The sequence below is a fragment of the Apus apus genome, chromosome 7 (assembly GCF_020740795.1).
Source record: "Apus apus isolate bApuApu2 chromosome 7, bApuApu2.pri.cur, whole genome shotgun sequence".
Lineage (NCBI taxonomy): Eukaryota > Metazoa > Chordata > Aves > Apodiformes > Apodidae > Apus > Apus apus.
Window position 1 is genome coordinate 25,226,082 of NC_067288.1, and position 18,491 is coordinate 25,244,572.

The 18,491-nt window shown below is 36.5% G+C and overlaps 1 protein-coding gene across 9 annotated transcripts in view; it reads right to left on the bottom strand.

Moving 5' to 3' along the window:
* The window catches only part of EPS15 (epidermal growth factor receptor pathway substrate 15), a 67,815-nt gene that overhangs the window by 8,437 nt on the left and 40,887 nt on the right, over positions 1-18,491 (bottom strand). For all 9 annotated transcript variants that reach the window (XM_051625194.1, XM_051625193.1, XM_051625191.1 and 6 more), the window contains 11 exons: positions 15,682-15,754; positions 11,068-11,229; positions 10,257-10,454; positions 8,217-8,414; positions 7,590-7,667; positions 7,152-7,242; positions 5,765-5,800; positions 4,540-4,676; positions 2,921-2,990; positions 1,670-1,746; positions 1,018-1,180 (listed from right to left, as the gene is read on the bottom strand). In XM_051625194.1, coding sequence (XP_051481154.1) covers positions 1,018-1,180; positions 1,670-1,746; positions 2,921-2,990; positions 4,540-4,676; positions 5,765-5,800; positions 7,152-7,242; positions 7,590-7,667; positions 8,217-8,414; positions 10,257-10,454; positions 11,068-11,229; positions 15,682-15,754 — 1,283 coding nt within the window. The remainder of the gene's footprint in view (positions 1-1,017; positions 1,181-1,669; positions 1,747-2,920; positions 2,991-4,539; positions 4,677-5,764; positions 5,801-7,151; positions 7,243-7,589; positions 7,668-8,216; positions 8,415-10,256; positions 10,455-11,067; positions 11,230-15,681; positions 15,755-18,491) is intronic.

An 18,491-nucleotide genomic window follows, 5' to 3' on the forward strand; every position in this document is an offset into this window, starting at 1 on the left:
TAGGGACCACCATAAAAGAAAACACTATCAAGCATTCAGATTATCATCACTTGTCAGCTGTTTTAATGTTATTTACAATGAAAGTGATTATTGGCAAGGGATGAGCATGAACCAGATCTCACATGAACATTAGAAATTAAACAGAACATTTATATTAACACTCTTATATTTACTGTGGTCCCCTTCTTTTGAGGAAAAAAGATGAACACGTTTAAGTTCCATGCTACAGTTTTCCAAAACACTTGAAGATTCATCCATATAGTGTAAGAGTAAAAAAAATTACGCAGTAGTTTATGAAGAAAATGAAACAAAGGACAGACTTAGAAAGGAGTAACAGTGATGTATTTTCCAATCTAGGCGCAAAAAAATTGAGAATGAGGAGTCTGTTGTAGCACAGACTTGTTGCAACCACAAGAAGGTGTTGTTATCTTTGATAATTGTGGCCTTTTCTAGAAAGCAGAGTGGTTTGTGCCACGAGTAGACCAGAGGACTCAGCCATCACTGAACAGAAAACAACACAGGAAACTTGGGTTTATTACTATTCCATTGGCTTAGCTAGGTTTACTACTACAGACCTCTGGAAAGGCCACCTGGAAAAAGTTAGTCTGAAAATCTGAGAGTCACTTAACCCTTTTTAATTAACTTTGCATTAAAATGAGAAGTTTCAAAATGGATAAAACACACTGGATTCTCACTTTAAGCACAAATTAATGGAAGATTCACAATGTATCACATTAGTATTGATTTAATTTGCAGCCATGTTTTTTTCTTGCTAGTGTTCATAATAATTCTTTTTCTGTTTTCTAAATCCTTTCTCTCTTCAAAAAACAAGCTATGATCCCAAAAGCCATGCAAAATTTAACTCTGAGATAACAACCAAGAGATGAGACACAGGCTTAATTCACATCTTCCTCATTCATTCTGTATTCAGACACTTCACAGTCCCCTCAGAACTACTGTCCCACTGCCAATACTGAAGCAGCCAATTGTTGACAACATCTCAGGATCAGCTCTTACCAGGTGGTGGTGGACAGGGCCTTGTGGGAGTTCCTGTTTTAGGGGGCAATGCAGGAGGAACATCCTCATTTTTAGCTGGTGGTTCCTCAAATAAGTTTTTAGTTATGATCACACTGCTGACAGAGCCTGATGTGGAAGAACTAAAGGGATCCTCATTGTTGGCCTTCAACAAAGAAAACAGCAACAAACATTTTCAGTGCAATTCTACTATACCTACCCTTCTTTTCCATGATGGGATATTTATTTAGAACTGAAAGCTTGGACTAAGAAAAAAGGAAATTACTTTTGTTTTTATCATCCACATAACTCCAGATTTAAAATATAGAAAAATTGAATGTACAGCAATATAGAGTTGAGTTCAGTTATAGATGCAAAAGTAATACTTCTGTTGTTAAACTAAATAAATTTTAAAATATAGCTCTAATATCATTTCAAATACAGACAAAATAAGTATAAAGCTAAAAATATTACATTGCATTCTTCACAGTGAACTGCAAAACAATTTACTATCAAGAACTCTTTTCCTAAAATGTCAGCTATGATAAATTTTTAGTAGTGTCAAAACTAACACAACTCTTGGTGGAGAGATGAAACTATTTTTTGTCACTGTAGAGGTTCATGCATTTTGTGAGTGGCAGCAGCTTCACATTACCTTTGACAGTGTGCTGAAGTCAGCAAAGCCACTTCCAAAGGATTCATTTCCAAACAGAGAGGCAAAGGGGTCAGTAGCTAAATACACACAAATCAAGCAAATAGAATGAAATTAAAAGTTTTATATAAAAGAGCAAAAAAAAAAAAAAAATCCTACAACAAAGCAAGTGCGACATGTTTTGCAGCACCAACTAATTAAATTGAAGTATTTTATGAGGTGGGCACTTCAAGTTAAGCAGCTTTCACAAAAAGTCTAAGTGTCAACTACCTATTAAGAATAAGAATTCTGAACAGAAAGTAATTCAAAAGAAATAGCGGTATTTTACATTGAAAAAGTTAAATTTCACTAAAAGGATCAAATAACCATAATACTGGATGTTCTGCTGAGATACATGTCTGTATAAAGAGGTATGTTTGTGTACATATAGCCACAAATATACCTACACAAATGTATATATATGAGCATGAAGAAGAGCTCACTTCTGAATGTAGGCCCACTTGTGGAATAGAGAACCTAAACCCCATATCATCTCAATCTAACTCAGCAGTTCTTATGTGCCTCAAAATATGCAAAAACTGCTGTTCTACTGTAAAGCAAGAAGTGCTCTGTCTTTATCAAATACTTCTGCATCTCTAGAAAACAGCATTTTTTTTTCCTACCATTAAGCTGAACAGGTTTATGATATGAAATCACACATGGATTCATGTTTTGGATTACCACTTGACAGTGATAGATGGGAAAATGGGTAATAGTCTTCCCTAAACCATCTTTAGCCCTCACATGAGAGAGTGTCAGAGCAAAACAAAAGGAGCAAATTTTAAGAGTAAAAATTCTGGATGAAGAAGTTATTCTATCCCACATCTCTTGTAGTACAAAGCTATCTTGTATATTACTGAGATATTAACATGAAATCTCTAAAAACAACCCTTAATGGGAAGCAGTACAAACCATTAATATAGTCCAAGCACTTAGATCAGGGTATTTCACCAGTTTTAGGTAAGGCAAAGGAAAATGGTTGCAGAATCACTCATCAGTGATAGGCACTACAGGTAATGAGACAGTTTTGTTTTATAAGAACACCTCCCCTGCAAAACCTGCAGCTTATGTCATACTTTGTAGGAAACTTCAGAAAACTTAGGAAATCCCTAAAATGCTCCATCACAAAAATCAGTTAAAGGGCTAGAAACAAAAATATGCAAAAGCAAATAAAAAGAAAACCCAAGAAGTCTGACATGTATAATCTACTTTTACCTAGGTCACTTGATGTAGTAACAGTTGTTCCACCAGGAGCAAAAGGGTCATTCTTCTTCAATGTCTCTGTCTAAAATAAAAAAAATTACATTGGAGAGAAATTTGGTTTTCAGTTTGAACAATTCCTCCTTCTAAGAATACAAACACAATTTATTTTATCTTAAAACTCCTAAACTATTTTGGAAGTAGCTTTTTTCAGAATCAGTAATCAAGGCTGCTAACAGAAACTCCTCCTCAGAACAGTGATTAATGATTTAAAAAGATAGAAAAAAAAAAGTGCAGTATGTGCAAAACACACTTTGCAACCAGTAACACAAAATGTAAGAATATCTACCACTCACATTTCTACCACCAGAGCCATCTTCAGGAAGACACATACAAACTATCAACAGCATAAAGATGTGATAAAGCACTGAGGCTGAATGCCTAACTTCACTTCAGTTGAGAAATATCAGATCTCACAAGAATCAGCTGCTAATCCCACACCACAGCTCTGACCCGCCTCTTTCTCCCCCTCTCCTCTTTTGTACTTCTCTTATTATCAGACTATAATATGACCAAGAATTGCTTATATTAGAATATTAAAACTTGGCAAAGGACAGTGTGTTGAGTAAGTACTGAAGAGTGTAGAAAACTAGTTTTTTAAGGTTGGAGGTGTGGGCTGTGGTGTGTAATATGACCTTGAGATCTGCAGATCACCATGTGGAAGGGCAAGAACATCACTGTTAGGTGCAGTGATTTCTCACTATCTTGGCTGTTGTGGGTTCACCTCAGGCACAATCTATAGCCACTTAACTTGCTTCCTAATCAACACATGTATTTAATTTTTATATACATGTACACATTTTATATACAGCAAGACAAGAACAGAAGCAGCATTGAGAAAGAAAGGAGATGGCAGAAGGATGGAGACAAACTTACAACGTAAGAATTTCAAGCCTCTTAGACTGTTTGTCTATCAGCACTAAATATTACTTCATCTTCATCAAGTTCTACATCAGAGGTTTCACACCCAGCTCTAGCTTAGCTCAAGACTAATCAATAACTGCTCAGTTTCAATGTGAACAGCTAAAAGGTACACCTAAGTACACCTGAAAGAGGTACATTCAATAAGAAACTCCACTTTATGAGAGGGCTTCAGTGACTCCTATTTAAAAAAAAACACAACAAAACCCAAACAACTTGACTTTTCAGAGGGGAAACCCCATACCACATCAGATGTCAGATAAGATTTAGAACATACTTATTGATCCTATAAGCTTTGGTGGCAAAAATGAAAGTGTCTTAGCATAATTTGGTGAGATTAATCTTGGGTTTCTTTTAATGTTGAGTAATTTCCACCAGCTACCAATTGAGCTTATCACATCGTTCTGAAATGTCGTGATCTGTGGAGCAATGAAACTCCACACTGGAAAACATGTAAAAAATGCTTTTATTTTTAGTTCTATTTCTAGAAAATACGAAACAAAAAGACAAGACAGAGCCACAGGGTAAGAGGTAACCTTTTATCTATATGATTTCTGAATATCTACTTTTTAAGGTGTGTTCAAATGCACAAAGTGAGTTATTTTGTCCAAATCATATATAGAAGGAAGTAAAAGGTATGCTACCAAACTTACTGTGGTACTATTACTGTTGTCTGCAGTGCTAAATGGATCAGAGCCAGCAGTCATAAAAGGATCACTGGAGGATTGTTTGAAAAAACAGTCAGCTGCAAAAGGATCTGAGCCTTTGAAGGGATCACCACCAAAGGGATCTAAAAAGTAAAAATCTCATTAACATTTCTGCTAGCTTTGCTCAGCTTGACACCTTAAGAACTAAGGATGATATTGCTTTTTTCGTACTGCAAGAAGGTAACACGTTTAAGACCAAAGATTTTTCAAGTACAAAATTCAGCTGTGAATAAGAGGAAATGGGGTCAAGTTGCACCAGGGGAGGTTCAGATTGGATATCAGGAAAAAATTCTTCACTGGAAGAGTGGTGAGGAATTGGAACAGGCTGCCCAGGGAGGGGGTAGAGGCACAATCCCTGGAGGTGTTCATGGTGCTTTGGGAGATGGTTTAGTGGTCACAGGATTGTAGAGCTGATGGTTGGACTTGATGATCTTGAAGATCTTATCCAACCTAAATGATTCTGTGGTAATTAGTATTCTGTGATAAAAATATTAGACAAGCCAACATCTTCTGTATGTCATGAAAACTTTGGATGGTGCCAGTGGTTTGGTTCCAGAATCATCCAAGCATAAAGGTTCTCTAACCAAGCCCCCTAAAAGTGAAACATTTTATAGAACCAAAAATTTCTCATAACTCTATTCTACTCTCCTTCACCCCCCAAACACAATTGATGTTTTCTTATTTGGCACTTGGTGCAAACCACTATTTTCCTAGAGCCTTCCTACTGGCCATTTTGCCTTTTGGCACCAAGCAAATACCACAATGGCATGGCCTATCCAGCCAGTCTAAATACACTCCCTACCTTTTTCAGTATTTAGTTCCAAAGAAAGTGGCTAAGTTGAGAGCCTTTAAAAGAATGTACAGTCCTACTTCTTCGCCTGCAAAACAGGCAGCAGGAGTTTGGGGCCTTGTGTTCACCACCTTCACAGACTTAAATCCCAAGTAAGGATACTCCAATTGCAAGAGTGAAGTTCACTGGCAATGGGCCTCTGTGAAAAGCTTCCACACAAGAGGCCAGTTGCTACTGCTACATATCTGTCTGTCCTACGGTGACTTTTCTGGGACATTTCCACCTTTTTTAAGCTGAAAGCAGCAACACTTTTCCTCACAAACTCTTCTGGTATGAATCACTTAGAAGAACAAACACTTTAGAAGTTACAAAGTTACTTACCAATTTTCCCAAAAGGGTCATCTTTGAAGGGATCACCTGTTTATTTAAAAAAAAAAAAAGTTACCTGTCATAAAGCACATACTCAGTTCAAGTCTTTTGAATACAAACTCACTTCTACAGCTACAAATTAAACAACTCGCATGCAGAGGAATAACTTCACTATTTCCTGTGGCATGACAAGAGCTAGTGTTAGACAAAGCAAATATTAATCAAGCAGCTCATTACCAGCATGAAACACATACAAAAGCAGCCATCTCAAAGATACACTTCTTCTGGCTTTTGTCTGTAAACACCCACATTATGCAGAATCTGCCACCACTTCAATCCAGGCTAACCACTGATAGCTTTGTCCCAATTTTCATTCATTCTCTCAGGTGCCATGGATGGTAGCTCCTAAGTGTTCAGTTCTGTACTGGATGCATGGTGCCAAAAGCACCAGTTTTTCTGCCTCATCTACATCTAAGAGATGTAGATGTACTGTTTCTTAGCTGTAAGTATCTACCCCTGAACATACTGAGCACATGAAGCTTAAAGGTTGGCTACTAACAGACATATCTTTCTCCTCTGGTCATGTGCTTTAAATAGGACCACTTCAACATAAATAAAAATCAAGCAGTGTCTACACAGAAACATTCAATCTGTTTTAAATTAAGCTAATTTATTCATTACAAGTATTAAAACTGCACTGATATTCTTCCAGAAATCAAGTGATCTGAAACAAATTTAGCTTATTTTCCTTTTGAAGTGGTATGAACTAAATTGATCAGACCGTGTTGATTCTGAAAACACGTTAAATCATATTCATGCTGAAAACATCTGCTTCAGCAGTTAATCCAAATTCACTCCCCTTCTCCAAGTGGCTCCATATAGACAGATCACTTCCTCCAACATAAAAAAAAAATCAGAGCAACAGCATTCTGAAGTGGCAAGTTCTTAAAATACAGCATAGCACTTCCACAAGACAAACAGATGGTGCAGTTCCACATTACCCCTTTCTGAGTGCTAAACTCACCAAAAGTAGGACACAGCCATTCATTTTCCACCACCCACACCCTCCCTGCACCACAGCTCCCTGAACTCTCTCTGTTGATCTGTTTGTGGATCTCTGCAGCATGTTGCAGGGGGTTGGGAGGTATGAGAGGTGCTCAGGAGAGTGGTGAGGGAAAGGTACAATTTTCACAGCTAATTAGAAAGTCCAGGTGAAAGAAGGAGAAACACACTGGAACTCTCATTTCCATTTTTGTCATGCTATTGGCTCCATACTCCTGCCACTCAAACACCTTCACATTTATTCCATAAAGAGCAGTTCCAAGGTGAAGGTTAGTCTGAGGTGTTCATACAAGACCTGTTTCTGCAAATCTGGTCTTAGAGAGAGAAGTTTACTTACTGCCAACAAAAGGGTCAGACTGGAAGAACTCTAAGCTGGCTTCAGAAACTAAATCAGGCAATGGATGAGATTCAGCATCAAATGGATCTTCCTGGGCAACACAAAAGAAGTAGAGAAAGGCGTTACATTTTTAAGACATACAGGATGGAAAACACTTGTGTCGTTTTTTGTTACCACTTGGTAGCTTCTGAACAGGAAAAAGAAAAAAAAGAGACAGCTAGAATTGTACATAATTCATCAATGGAGATCCCAACCATTTCTCAACAACCTGCCTGCTATACGAGATGAAATGTTGTAATGATATCACACTCTAAGTAAAAACAGTAAGAAGTGACAACTTTATTTCTCTGTTGTTCTATGACCATGATGCAAGTCTGAAGTAGTTTAACTACAACTTTTTAATATACTTTTTCCTCCCCTGAATCTGAACAAACTCACTTTTTTGGTAGCAGCTGCAGCTGGAGTCTCTTTCTCTTCTTCCACAACAGAGACTGTTGTTTCAGGACTATTCCTTATCTACAAAAGAATAAAAGAAATTCACCATAAGTAAGTAAATAGAAGACCACACAATATAATTTTAATTATATAATAGCTAAAAAAAGTATACTAAAGGATACTTCAAGAGGTTCATACTTCTTACAGAATGTACTAAAGTGTTCCATAAATCCTGTGAAAGTTAAAAAAAAAAATCCTTCAAAAATCTACTGAACATAAGGAGAGACATTTAAAGTAAGGCACCTTTAGATTTACTGTACTATTCCTTATTCCATTCTTGCACCAACTGGAGACAGTTGCTGTCCTTCAATGTTAATTTTGCTATTCAATTTATGACATTTTGGTTTGGAAACAAATACAGAAAATTTTCTATTGGTGCTTTCCAGCCAAGCTAAAATTTCCTCCTGTTCTGCTTATCAACTTCCAGATTGCTGAAACACAGTCCCTCAGAATAAGACCCTGAAATTTCACTTGTGCGACTGTTTAAAAACATAATCTTAATGCAGTCTTAACTTATTCCAGCTTTACAGCTGCATTACATCATGATCAAGCAGGCAGAACACTACTTACTGGAGACACCCTGTTTGCTTGTTCTTCTTCCACTATACTTTCCCTTTCAGCATTCTCATTAAGGTTAGCAGTTTCACTGCTGCTATTGCTCAGACTAGAATGATCCGCAGTTCCATTAACGAGCATATGAGGTGGCTCAGGGTGCCAACTAAACTGGGTATTTTCCAGCTCTTTCAGCTCAAGAAGTTTTGTCTGCACCTGTAAACAGAAATAAATGTATTTGCATCAGCATGGCAGTATGCAGAAACTATGACCATTCACTCTCAAATATAAGTTACGTGTCTTAAAATCTTTTCAAAAGCACATATAAAAGAACCCCACATGATCTTTCAATCAAAGTCTGAAATTTGAGAGATGGCACAAAGCTGATTTAGAAGAGATGCAATGTAGTTGAGTAACAGACCTGAGAACCTTCTCCTGCTAAGGAAGCAGACTGCATCACTGGCAACATCAAGACTTGTTGCTTTGTTTCTACTCAAACTCATAAGAACTGCAAAGCTTTCAGGTTTTTTTTGTTTGGTTGGTTTTGTGTGTTATTTTTGGGAGGCTTTTTTGGGTGGTTGTTTTTTTGTGGGTTTTTTTTTTATTATGTATTTGCAATTGTCTTAATCTCTAAATTAAAAAAGTTGCTTTATCAGAATTCCCATCTTCCAAGAAGGAAAATTATTAATTTATATCTTCTCCCACATGACCTCTGAATTCTACAAAATCCACAGTATAATCTCCTAAAGAGTTTATTTCATATTATTTCAGCAATGTGCTTAACACAGTGCCTCACAGCAAACATGTATAACCAACCTGCCAGTTATGAAGGAATCTTTGGATTTTGCAGATTACGCAGATGCATGAAGATAGTTCAGACATTAAGTATCTGAACCCCACTGACTTCTGCTAGGTCAGTAACCTAATAAGAGTTTTCATTGTCTTGCCCAGGTCACAAGTCAGGTGGCAGCAAAGACAACCCCAGGTGTCTTTCAAATACACTGACCTCAGACCAACCACTGATAAACTTGCCTAAAGCACCAAAGCACCTATTGTTTATTATTTGTGAGCAAAGATATAGTATCAGCCCCAAATCTGTTCATTGCAAATACCTCTTACTCATATATTAATGACATAGTACAACCTTCTCTTTACTTGTGATGAAACAATGAAAAACCTATTTGTTTACTTTTCAGTTTCTAAACCTCAAAGCCACATTTAAAAATTATGTTGTAAAGCTCTTCCACAGAACAAAGTGATCTTGCGTGAACACGAGCAGTGGAAGTATTAAGAAAAAAAACTGTTAACAAGTTAGACATGAATTGTGTGAAATGACCAAACCAAAAGGCCTCCATTTCTAGGGTTCAAAATAGGAATAGGAACCCTTTTTGTTTTGTTTTTCTCTTGATAATGGTGTTACTCTGAATCACGTATTAGATAGCTGGCAAGTGAGAGAAGAATGATGAGGAAAGGGTGTGCAAGCTAATGCAACACTGAAGTCATAATAATAAATCACTGATTAAAGAGAGGAGCTAAAAAGTATTCCTTTAACCTAAGAGCAGACACCTCAAAGCACAATTCTGTGCTTAAAAAACAGTGCAGCCATCTATCTGCTTCTCAGTATCTACTCTCAATCTAATTTATTCTTACACTCACCTTACTTTGTACCTTCAACAATGCATTAAGTACAAGTTAGCATTTCTATACCAACTTCACACCAATAAAAGAATAGTGAGAGCATGGCCCAGGCCATAGCTGAATGAAAGTTTAAATAACTATTGGACAGAGAATTTAAACATGCATTATCTATATATTTTTCATTCATTACATTAAGACAAATTATCCCTTTTTATAAACAAAAGAGAAAAATAATGAAGTATCTTGAGTCAGCCTCTAAGAGTCCCAACAACTGCTGAACAGAACACCTGTAAGCAACTACAGACATGAGCAAACAGTGAAGAAAAAGGAAAAAAACCGCCTCCCCCTTAAGAAAAACCACACTAAAGGTTGTCAGCTAAAAACAAATTATTATTTTTTTGGTCTTTCACACTGCCTTACTGAATTGATTTCCTGTTGTGAATCCTGCAGATGTTGCTGAAGAGGTCCCAGCTGTGCTTTCCCAGACTCTATGCAGTGCTCAAGCTCTGCAGTTTCTTGCTGCAGGCGACTCAGCTCCTCTTGAGCTTTGCTCAGTTCATCTTCATAGGCTGAAATCTTTGATTCTTGGCTTGTTATTTCAGCCTTCAGCATGGCAATCTAAAGGATGAACAAATATTTCAAAGCCAAATAAAAAAACAAAACAAAAAAAACACACAACAACAAACACACACATCCAAATACTACTATTTGTGACCAGAAAAAGTAAAAATCTCTCAGCTATTGCAGATATTCTAGATGATACTTGACTGAAAGGTTAATTCTCTATTGGTCTCAATAAGAGCAGAGTATTCTGGCTGTCTTCCTGGCCAACACAGGTATTTCTAATAATGAAAATACCATTTTAGACCATAAAGAAATACCATAGCCTTTTATTAGAAAAAAAATCTACATAACCATAAGATTTCTTTTTAACTGCTGAAAAATCAGTCCAAATAATTAGTGCTTCTAATTACACTTAGATTGCATTATAATTTTGAATTATTTGTTGCACTTAGCCTTATTTGTGTGCAAGTATATCTCAGTATATTTGTTGACAGACTGATACTAAAATAGGAGGTCAGTGAAATGAGTCACATTATTTCCTGTTCTGTCAGTCTCGGTTTATCCACTAAAGTTTCTTCTCCTGCCCCAACAACTCTTAACACTGCAAGGCTGAGTTCTTCACAATGAGGCATTTACTCTTCAAAGGGCCTGAGCTACCAGACCTTACCAAATGGGCCTCCTCTGCACACTTCTGCCTGATATCATTAAGTTGCTCTTCCAACTTGGCCTTCTGCTCATCAAGATCATTAAGAATTTCCTGTGCTTCCTGCTTCTGAGCTTGCAGCTTCTGCAGGTGACTGCTCTCCCGCTTTACTTCATCTTGTAGATCCTGTAATAAAACAGATGAACTTCGCATTTGTTCCCTCTATCCTCCCAACTACTAAACTCCACAGTATAAGCTGCAGTACTAACCCAGATTTCAAAGTATCAACAAATTATCTTTCAAAAACTGACATTTACAATGGCAGACAAGCAAGTATTCTCAAAATTCTAATCCATAAAAATAATGAGGTTATTTGCTTTTTCCTTAGTAAAAAGAATCTCACTGAAATGCTGAAGATCCTGCATCAAAACAGAGATTCTGTTCTACTCACAGGAAGGTTAGGGTTTCATTTTTAACTTAGAAGTCATATTTATTTGGGGTGCTACATTTTCTCTCTCCTGTGTTTTAAAAGCAAAATGTCTTTTCAAGTTCCTAAATCATAGAAATTCTTTATTCTTCTCCTTCCCCCTTCAAAAACACATGGCCAAATATAGGAACTTCTTTAAGCAACACAGTGAAGGACCAAACCAGTGCATTACTAACCCAAATACACTCTTCTGGAGCACCTCTGCCTCTGAATTTGCAAAAATCTTATTTTCCATGCAGTACTGGTAAGAAATGCACATGCCATACATAACAATATGGCATCTTTTAAATTATGGAACTTCAGTAAATAAATACCTTGTGTTCTAAATACATTAAGTAGCATCATACGATAACTAGTTCATTTCAGAGCAACAAGAATAGGTAATACTTCAACAAACTGCAGAGGTAACATTGGAAAAACCATCAAGAAAAGAATTTAGGAAGAATTGTCAGAGAATACAGGGAGATCAAAAAGGATTAATACAAAAGGAAAAATATTAGATTAAAATATTAGAGCCTGAGAAAATACGGTGACAGAAGAGAAGATACTGGTTTTGTACATCTCTTTAGAAATGTCACCATTAGGAAAAAAAAAAAAGAAGAATAAAGCATGATGTAAAGATATTCTGAGAATAGTGATGACAGACTAAGAAGCTCTGGAAAGTTTCCTGAAATGTGCAGGTCCTCCAACATTCAGGAGCTAGAAAGGTACAGAGGTAAAGGGCTATCAGCTTAAATAAATGCTGCAGCCATATTTTCTTTGAAAGAAGAATCATGAGCAACAGTAAAAAAAAACAGAGATAAAAGAAAATTACAGAAGATAAGAAGACAGGCTGATGTGAATTTCTGATTATAATCATATATTCATGGGCTACTCTAAGTTAAGATGCTTGTTCTTTTTTAAGGGGTTTTATTTTGTAAGAGTTTATCCACATGTGCTACCACCTCCAGATAATCAGGACAAAAAAGCCAGGTAAAAATAGAAAGGCATATGGTGCAGCAGTCAGATGCTAGGGAAATAGGTAACCTCAAGACAACTGGAAGACTACCTAGAGAAACAGCATACATGCTTTTGTGAAGAAAAACCCACAAAAAAAACCACCCTAAAAACCAAACAAAAAAAAACACCCAAAAAACCCAAAAAAAGCCAAACCAAACCAAACACAAAAACCCCCAAATCACATCTGAAGTTCAGTAAAGGGCATACAACTGATGTACAGCAGTCAGACTAGGTAAATTACTGGTTATTTTTAATCTATGAAAGACAAAACAGCATACATCAAAAGCTCTTACAGCAGCCACTGACTTGGATAACTGGGACACTCCTGATCCATGAATTTTTTACATTGCTTTGAAAAGCAAGTATCAGCTGATGCTGAACACAAGCAACGAGGGGGAAAAGTAACAGCTTCAGAATATTTCAGTCTCCTTTCTCTGCAAGGAAGCAAGGATTCTCACAGACACAAGCTAAATATAGATCTCCTCCACTCTTTGCTACTGTTCCTTGAATGCCAATGTCTCTCCTAGGCACAGCAGTAGAGAAGCACTGAAGAGAACTAAGCCTGATGGCTTCCAGAAGAGAAAAGGAAGAATAATAAACAACCAAAACAAACAAACAAAAACCAAACATGTTCACATAACCACTCCAAAATCAGAGGCTGGAGTAGATACAATACACAGAAGTGGGGCTAACACTCAAAGACACATCTTTGTGAAGTAAACCAGGCTCCAGTTAAGCTTTGATTTAAAATACCATCAGCAGAGAAGCATCATCTTAATGTTCAAACACTGAATGAAATTCTACATGAAAACCATTAACATATTTGAAGTGGTACAAACTAGCATTTTTATGATGGTAATAATAATTCTTGTATTAGATTTATGATCATTATAACTCTCCATGCTAATGTTGTGTAGAACAAGGAACATCTAGAGATCTGTATTTCCACAGATAGACAATGGATTTTAATAGCTTGCCAGTCTGTACTTCACCCAACAATTCATGTGCTAAGTACTGCTAAGCCTGAAACAGCACAGAAAAGTTAAACTCCTGTATTTATAGGAAAATGCTAATCCAAATCACAGACTAAATTAAATAAATTATAGCTTATAAATTTCTTGATCTCTGTTATTCTGCCCACAACCTCTCAAGGAAAAGCAACCCTTAATCTTTGCTACTGAAGAGCTGATATTTTAATAAGAACATTAAAACCTACCAGTATGTTATGCTTTCCCTCCAATCCTTTCTTCTGCCTTTGCTTTTTACTATCATAGGATATAAAATTATTTTATAGAAGAGAAACTGTAATTCTTTCCCTCCTCCCATACAAATTAGTCTGATCCATCACACCATAGCTATATTTGAGATTACAGTCTGTGTCCATGGAAGTAATTTTGGTACCAGAAACCCTGGAGTGTGATGCCACAAAACTAGCTTGATCCAAGGTGACAGATGAGAAGATGTTGGTTTTGTACATCTCTTTAGAAATGTCACCATTAGGAAAAAAAAAAAAGAAGAATAAAGCATGATGTAAAGATATTCTGAGAATAGTGATGACAGACTAAGAAGCTCTGGAAAGTTTCCTGAAATGTGCAGGTCCTCCAACATTCAGGAGCTAGAAAGGTACAGAGGTAAAGGGCTATCAGCTTAAATAAATGCTGCAGCCATATTTTCTTTGATCCTGATGGTTTCTCATTTTTCTGACCAGCTAGTAATAGATTGTTCCTTCTCTGCAGGGTGACACACTCTATAACTGTGTTTAGCAAGGGACAAATAGCTTGTGCCACCACTAAGAGGTTAAGGACTGAAGACAGTTGCTTCCAACATTACTGCTCTGGACACAATTACTTAATTAATTCTGTGATGCTGTTGACTATCAAACCCTAAACATATGCATGTATAAACATATACATTAATGCTGTAACATTAAAGGTAAGGTTTCATTTAGCTTTATATACATTTTGTACAAAGGAACCAGAAAACTCAACAACCACATGAACACACACAGATTCCAGAACAGACTAACAAAATCATCCTATGCCCCAAACCAGAAACACCCATAAGAAATTTTATCAGTGTGAAAGGCAATCTGCGGAGTAGGGAGGGGAATGACAAAATCAGACATGGGCAACTTCTCTGTGCATTCCTGCAGCTGCTGAATCTGGCTGCCATTGTGACTAACAGGCCAGCATCTGATTATCTTCTGAAAGGTCAGACTATTAATTGTCATCGAGGCTTTAAGGATATTAAATAGCCAAGCACAAAATTCTCAACATTCACTCTTTTTCTGCCCGAGTAAAATGCCAAAATTTTGCATAATTTGCTCTTAGTCAAATAAAGACCATTTAAAATAATAAAGACCCTAAAATAAATCTAAGTGATCAGATACACACTGAAGATTTTTCTTAAAGCAGCAACTACAGCTGCTTTTGCAGCTTAAAATTTAATTGAAATATTGCTTTGCTGCATTTAATTCAGGGCTTGACTAGCCGTTAGCACTCTCAACACTGATGCTGACTGTGTAATTTTTAATCTCTGTAAAACACTTGTTAATTTTTTCAATATTCTGGAAATTCAATGTCATCCTTTTAAATAAAAATCAAACAGATTATTTTTTAAATTCACTTATGTTAGGCAAAATTAACTTGAGGCAACATTCCTCCCAAGCTGGTAATTACTGCGACTCTTAAGAAGCAGCCCTGCTCATAAGCCCTTTTAATTCAGCCACTTAGGTTTATTAATTGGCAGTGCTACAATGTCTTCTTTAGTTTTAACTATACATTAGACAGCCTTGTAAAAGAAAGAAAAAAAAAGAGAAAAAAGAAAAGAAGAAAAAGAAAAGAATAAATTTATTCTTTTGTAATATATTTCATTTAAAACTCCATGCAGGCTACATATCCTAACAGCTCACACATTCATATATCAAGATGCATATATCAAGATGCACACCTACACCAACCCACATTCATACAGAAAATACATTTTAAAATACATTCTTTTTCTTAGCCACCAATTTTTTTTTCTTTTGTAGTGATGATCACATCACTGAATAATAAGTGATGTGGTCTAAAGATTCAGTAATCCCACTGCCATTAAAGCACCACATGGTGCAGTTATCAGGTGTCTGAAGAATAATTTTGTGTCTTATTTACCTGGACCTCACTTGTCCTTTGCTTGATGGTATCTTCTTTCTCCTTCAGGTCTTGCTCTACATTATTCTTTTCCCTAGAAGACCAGCAAACAATGCAAGAATACTTAAGAACATCAGCTACAGCAGGCACAGTTATCCAGCCCCCTAAGCCTGTATCTCTCTTTAAATACATAGTGAAACATTAAACACGAAAAATGTGAAGGATTTCTGCTTTCCAAATTATTTACAAGACAGAAGCCCACAGAAGTGTTCTGCATAAAAAAACCCTGTCTTTTCACCCAACTGCACTTCAGTGATAAGAATGGCTCAAAAATGGAAGAGGGCGGGAGAGAAAAATCAATGAAATACTGTCTCCAGTGATCTCACTGTTGCTATGGAGCACTTGTCTAATGAAAACTGCTGGGAAAAGTGGGTGGGATTGCATCAGATTCCATCTATTAACCCCTGCAAACACAGTAATTCCTATGCTAACAGCAGCTAGAAAACGTTTCCAGCAGGCCAATCTAGCTGATTAATTAATTTTGTCTATCAGATTTTAGATACATCTGTTAGGAAGCTCTGTCAAAAGCAGCAAGTTTATCTGGCTGAAATCACTACCTGCACACAGACTCCGTATGTAGTTGTTTGCTGTGTCATATCCAGTCTGTCTCTACAGACATTTATTTAAGTTTAAAAGTGACTACTGATGACAGGGGAATTATCAATAAATTCTTGGCAGTCAGACATAAAAATAGGTTTAAGATGGGGAAAAAAAAAAATCCAACATACAACTCACAAGTGTTACTGTTTTAAAAAAAGTCCTGAGAGCGTTTCTCTCTAGACAGTATATGGAATCTTCTCTCCTTTCATAGATGCAGTAAAGCATTAAGCTTTACAGTTTTAACACTGTCTTCTGTATACAGAAATTTACTTTCATAAGTAAATAATAAGATTTTGTTAATTAATTAGCTCACATACTAGAAGTTAGATTTTGAGCAATGATAAACGTAACATTTCTGAATTAAATACCAGGGTGTAAAGCTACCAAATCATATTATTTGTACATATTGAAATTCAAGTAACAGTATTTTAATAGCAGCAGACTGGTAATCAATCTAAAACTGTTTCAATCCATCCTACTGTTTACTCTTATTTAATACAGTATAAAGTATTTCTGTCTCCAAAGCAAAGCAGGTCAACTTTAAGTTCTCTTTACTCAAGTTGAGGAATTCTTGTTTACTTCTAGACCACGTTCAATGGAAAATAAAAAAACATCCAGGTTTCACAGATCTTAAATGAACATTTGCTCTGAAAAATGATTACTACAGATTATGTTCTGATTAAACAGCAACTAGTTGAACGTACTCAAAGGAAAGGTTTACATGGAAGGAAAAGGAAAGATGTGAAAAGAGGGGCTCTGAAGAACAAGGCTAGTTATTTTAAGTGTGAACCTTTAAGTTTCATAAAATTCATCACTCTCCATTCATCAGAAAAAAAGTATCAAGTAAATACTAAGCAAATCTTTACCATTTCCATCAAAGCTATAGCACAGTCCTCTAGCTCAATAAACTAGCGTTTGTGGCACAGTTGTTCGTCGATATTTAAATCACTGCAACACAGGGTTGAAACAAGTTCTTTTGATTTTGCCTCCTGTAATCTCCCATGAACAAAGGGTCTCAGTCTCAATAAAGCGCTTCCACAGAGGTAAATACAAGTCAGGCAGAAAAATACCTTCAGGCCCTCAGACACACATCAAGCATGGCAAACATTCAGGCATATTATTCCTGATTGAAGATAAAATAGAATAATTGACTAGGTAAACAAACCCATGTTATTTTTCCTGCTTGGGTATGAAACCTGAGCAGGAAATAGAAATACAAGCAAGTATGTATGCTTTAATACACAGCTTTTCCACATTACCACCACTGATATGCCTGAGAGAGCGTCAAGAGATGATAATTTCCCTATTATTTCAACAGCAGCCAGGTATCTAAACCTTGCAATCTGGACTATGCTAAGCAAGCAACAGGATACAATTACCCACCCACAGGCAGCTTACACTGGCCAAATCACAACACAAACAATGAATTGGAAAAAATCAAGTGAAAGAAGTATTGTCAGGCAGAACAAGAAAAGCTTAGGCAGCAGTCTCAGGCAAAGGAAAACAAGCTGAGTGTATATAGTCCACAGATAACACATCCCCTCCTCCCCCCCCAGTAATTCATCTTTGTTCCGAAAAAAAGACAACACAGACCTACTTAATTCACTAATTCTTCTGAATGCCTCCATTTCTTTTACAAACTATCTGGTATGCCCCTGTAGGAATGCTCAGCAACTGAAAGAACCAAAAACAAGTAACAACATTGATTTATTGGATATGACAAATTTCCTGGATCACAAAGTCCCTTACCACATCAGCACTTAAAAAAAAACCAAAAAAAACCCAACAAAAAAACCCAAACCAACCATGGTCTTGCCAATAATGGACACTTGTAACCAATTCAAGTCAATTTATTAAAGCAATACAATTTCCCTGTGTATTTTAATAGGAATCAGGTCAAGAGAATCTCACAAAGACATTACAAGCAAGGACTAAAAAAACTCCAAACTAAGAGATGGTTTCTCCAATGCAGATATTTCAGCATTTACAATCAAATATTCTTAGTAAATCTGTAAGGTTTATACTAATTTGGGAATAGAGTAATTTATAAATGGGAGCCACCGTATTGTAAATATTCGTGGTAGCTGACAACCGAGGAGTCCCCATGTCAGTAGAGGCATTCAAGCCAAATATGCAACAAGCTTGGCCAGGCTTCTTGATGCCCAACAATT